The sequence below is a fragment of the Myotis davidii genome, unplaced genomic scaffold (assembly GCF_000327345.1).
Source record: "Myotis davidii unplaced genomic scaffold, ASM32734v1 scaffold61, whole genome shotgun sequence".
NCBI lineage: Eukaryota > Metazoa > Chordata > Mammalia > Chiroptera > Vespertilionidae > Myotis > Myotis davidii.
Genome location: NW_006291729.1, coordinates 1,070,542 through 1,074,255, shown reverse-complemented (window position 1 = coordinate 1,074,255; position 3,714 = coordinate 1,070,542). Strand labels below are relative to the sequence as shown.

Sequence of the window (3,714 nt, the reverse complement as noted above, 5' to 3'; positions counted from 1 at the left end):
GTCTAACACAGACTCTCCAACTGCCTAAAGAAACCCGCTTTTGTATTTTTTCAAGGATTATGAGGGAAAAAACCCCACACACATCAAAACTATGTTCAAAATGTATGAGATGTCCCAGTAGATTGATGAGGCTTTGGGGCCAATGTTCTATATTCTCATGGGAATAGACTCTCATTTACATTCACTGATTTAATTTTTTAATTAAAAAATTTAAAAGCTTTTGTTTTAACCTACTGTGCCTAAACCTTTAATTGCTACAGTTGTAGGTAGATTTCTCTAGTTATATTAAATGAGAAAACGTAAAATATTCAGTACAAGACAGGTGTGTAATAACTGTTTCTCGTGATGTTCGGATGATCCAAATTTGATGCTAAGCCCACTAAAACCATGACTTTTAACTCGACTTCTGCACATACCTGCACATACCTGCACATAGCTGCTATATTTGCATGGCTCTGAGCTGAGACAAACCACTGAGACCTGAAACATGTAAAGGCTCTCTTTCCCCCGCAAGGATCTCTGCCTTCTGTTTGTAGCCCCAGAAGCCTCTGCCTTCGCGCTCACAATACTTACCGGGTCTGAGACCATGTGCAATCTCACCACAGCGGTAAAGTTATGTTCACTGCAGTGGCATGGAATTCAATTTAAAAAGATAGATGAGATTCGTTCATAAAAGAGATTCCACCCAAGTCAGCAGAGATCGCAAGTCTAGTGGCGAGTACGCCTGAGCCGCCCTGGAAGGACATGGCCGTCAGGTAGCGTGTCTCTGGAGCAGGCGTGAGGCTGGGCTTCCTGTTACCTTTTTTCCAAAGGCGATCTTTTCATATCTCCTGCTCAGCCTGTCACACCGCTAGTGCTTTAAAAGGGTTATTGATCCATTCAGGCAATCATTCCTTCAAACGCTACCAATTTCTCTTCCCAGTTTCCCACTGCCTTGGACTGTAGTCACATGATCAGTCTTGCCTTCTGCCTCTGGTTTTCAGGCTTAGGAAGCCCTTCACTGTCCCAAGATCACCAAAGCCTTCGGACTGGTTTTCTCCTAATACTTATAAACTATGAGAGAGTGTGACCTTTGATCCATCTGGATTTCCTTTGGGACATAGAGAGTAAGGAAGCGATCTAGCTTAAAAAGCAAATTTAGCTCTCAAATACAATGAATAGAAATATCTGGATACCATTTATGTAACATTGCTTTTTAATTTTCTCAAAAATATTTTTAATTAAAAAAATAAACTCAAAGCTCATTTATATACACTTCATGAGCACAATCGACACATAGATGTACTATAGGTATGCCTATCTATGTATGGATATATAGGCCAAAAAAATTCTATTTTCCACACTTCTCTGGAATGTTACATTACAATTTGACATTATTGTCACTATTAAAATATTTTCCCTAGGAAGTTTCTATTTTATTTTTCTCATTTTCTCACTTTCCTGGTTCCTGAAGATTTCGTTTTTGCTGTACTGTATTTCGTTTTAAAAAGTCTCTTTTCAATTAAGCTCACTTCTTCGTGGACGGAGTAGGTCTTTATTCTTAGCAGGAAGGAGAAGAGATTGATTATAAACTGGTAAGTCAGTGAGAAATTGGATTCTTCATAGGTTGTCACATGTTTACAGTTGCTGGAAGGAAGCAAAGGAAGATGTTATCTTTCCATGGCCACCTGGAAAGCATGCCTCTACCCCCTGAACTGCTCCCAAGTGACTGAACAAGTAGATATATTTAGGCTTAAAATAGTCATCTGAGTTGAAAGGAAACTTAGAACAATTTGGTAAAACTCCTTAATTTTACCAAGGGAAGAACTTCGGCCCTGCCCTGGCCTCATGCCAGGGACACACAGGCGGTGCTGGAGCCAGCTCTTCCCGCTCCTGGTCGGGGCTCTGCCACTCCTTCCCAGGATCCCCACTTCTTACCAGGATCAAGGTAAACAAAGCAGAAGGGAGAGATTCTGGACCCATTTTTAAAACAAACCAAAGAAAGCAAATACTCCCCCACTCCCACCCAAACTAAGGCACAGACTTGATGAGGCAGCCTCCAGTCCTGTGCGTATCACAGGAAGTCTACACAGCAGCTCCCCTTATTCTAAAGTAGCAGATCCTGCATCTAATAAAACCTCTACCGACCACCAAATCTCTCATTCAAATCGCAATCTCTAACTCTGCCCCGAGGCGGGCAATCGGGGACACGGGACCGTGACACCATCTATATGGTGCGGGAAGTTGTGCAGAACTCATGACTGTATTACTCAGCCAGTAAAACGCAAGGGGCCAGAGGAGATAAAGGAGGAATTTACCAACTAAACCCCTTAAGAGGTATCTCAGCCACATCCAACGTATGGATCTCACTTGGATTCTGGGTTATTTAAAAAAGTACACAACAATTGGGAAAATCTAAAGTGACTGCATATTTGATAATATGAAGGAATTGTTATTAGTTTATTTTATGTCTGGTCATGGTATTATGGCTTTGCTTTAAAAATATATATTTTGCCCTAACCGGTTTGGCTCAGTGGATAGAGCGTCCGTCTGCGGACTGAAGGGTCCCAGGTTCGATTCTGGTCAAGGGCATGTACCTTGGCTGCGGGCACATCCCCAGTAGGAGATGTGCAGGAGGCAGCTGATGGATGTTTTTTACTCACATTGATTTTTTCCTCTCTCTCGAGATTCCCAGTAGGGGGCGTGCAGGAGGCAGCCAATCAATGATTCTCTCTCATCACTGATGTTTCTATCTTTCTCTATCTCCCTTCCTCTCTGAAATCAATTTTTTTTTAAATCCTTAGCCAAGGACATGGTTTTTTAAAAAATATTTTTATTTAAAAAAATTGTTTTTTAAAAATATATGTATGTATTGATTTAAGAGATGAAAGAAGAGGGAGAGAGAGATAGAAACATCAATGATGAGAGAGAATCATTGATCGGCTGCCTCCTGCATGCCCCACACTAGGGATCAAGCCCACAACTCAGGTATGTGCCCTGACCGGGAATCGAACCATGACCTCCTGGGTCATAGGCCAACGCTCAACCACTGAGCCATGCTGGCCGGGCTATATGTGACTTTTTTAATTAGAAAAAAATACTCCTTCAGGGAAAATTAGAGATCTTATCGTGTTTTCGATCCTTTACTTCCGCGAGTCCCACCCACCTTTTACAGAATTTCTGTGTACTGAGCCAGTAGAGTGAGTTCATGGTCCTCACTGACTGGCCTTTCTTGTACAGGATGCCCTGGAGGCTGTGTCCATGGAAACAGGTTCCTCCGGTGACTTCTTCAGTCCAGCTGAACTGAAAACTTGAAGGGCTGTTCTTTGGAGCAGTTGGTGTTGAGTCAACCAGTGTGCTAAACTGTTTTTGTAGATTCACCACCATCTCTGGAAATGGAGGAAAAGGAAAGAAATAAAACTAATGTTAAATTCAATAAAATCTGTAGTTCACTTGATAGTCATGCACCAATGTTGGTTTCTTAGTATGACAGATGCATCGTCAATGACATGAGGGGAAACTGACAGTGGGTGAGGGGTGTAGGGGAACTTCTTAACAAGGCTGAGATGGTAAATTTTATTCTCTATGTTTTACCACATTTATGAGTAAGACAACCGGAGGCAATTCTCCACACAGAGTTCTGGAAGCCATAGGAAGAGTGTTTAGATTTGGCGGGAGCCTCTGCTATTTGGGGAGGTAGCTTCCTGGGGGAGGTCCTGCGGGGGGGTGGGGGGA

The 3,714-nt window shown here is 42.4% G+C and overlaps 1 protein-coding gene across 2 annotated transcripts in view; it reads right to left on the bottom strand.

The window, feature by feature from the left end:
• Positions 1 to 473: 473 nt before the first annotated feature.
• The window catches only part of TAF1B (TATA-box binding protein associated factor, RNA polymerase I, B), a 28,211-nt gene continuing 24,970 nt past the window's right edge, over positions 474 to 3,714 (bottom strand). For both annotated transcript variants that reach the window (XM_015564917.1, XM_015564919.1), the window contains exons 9-10: positions 3,146 to 3,368; positions 474 to 1,626 (exon numbers count right to left, since the gene is read on the bottom strand). In XM_015564917.1, coding sequence (XP_015420403.1) covers positions 1,425 to 1,626; positions 3,146 to 3,368 — 425 coding nt within the window. In that variant the 3' untranslated portion in view covers positions 474 to 1,424. The remainder of the gene's footprint in view (positions 1,627 to 3,145; positions 3,369 to 3,714) is intronic.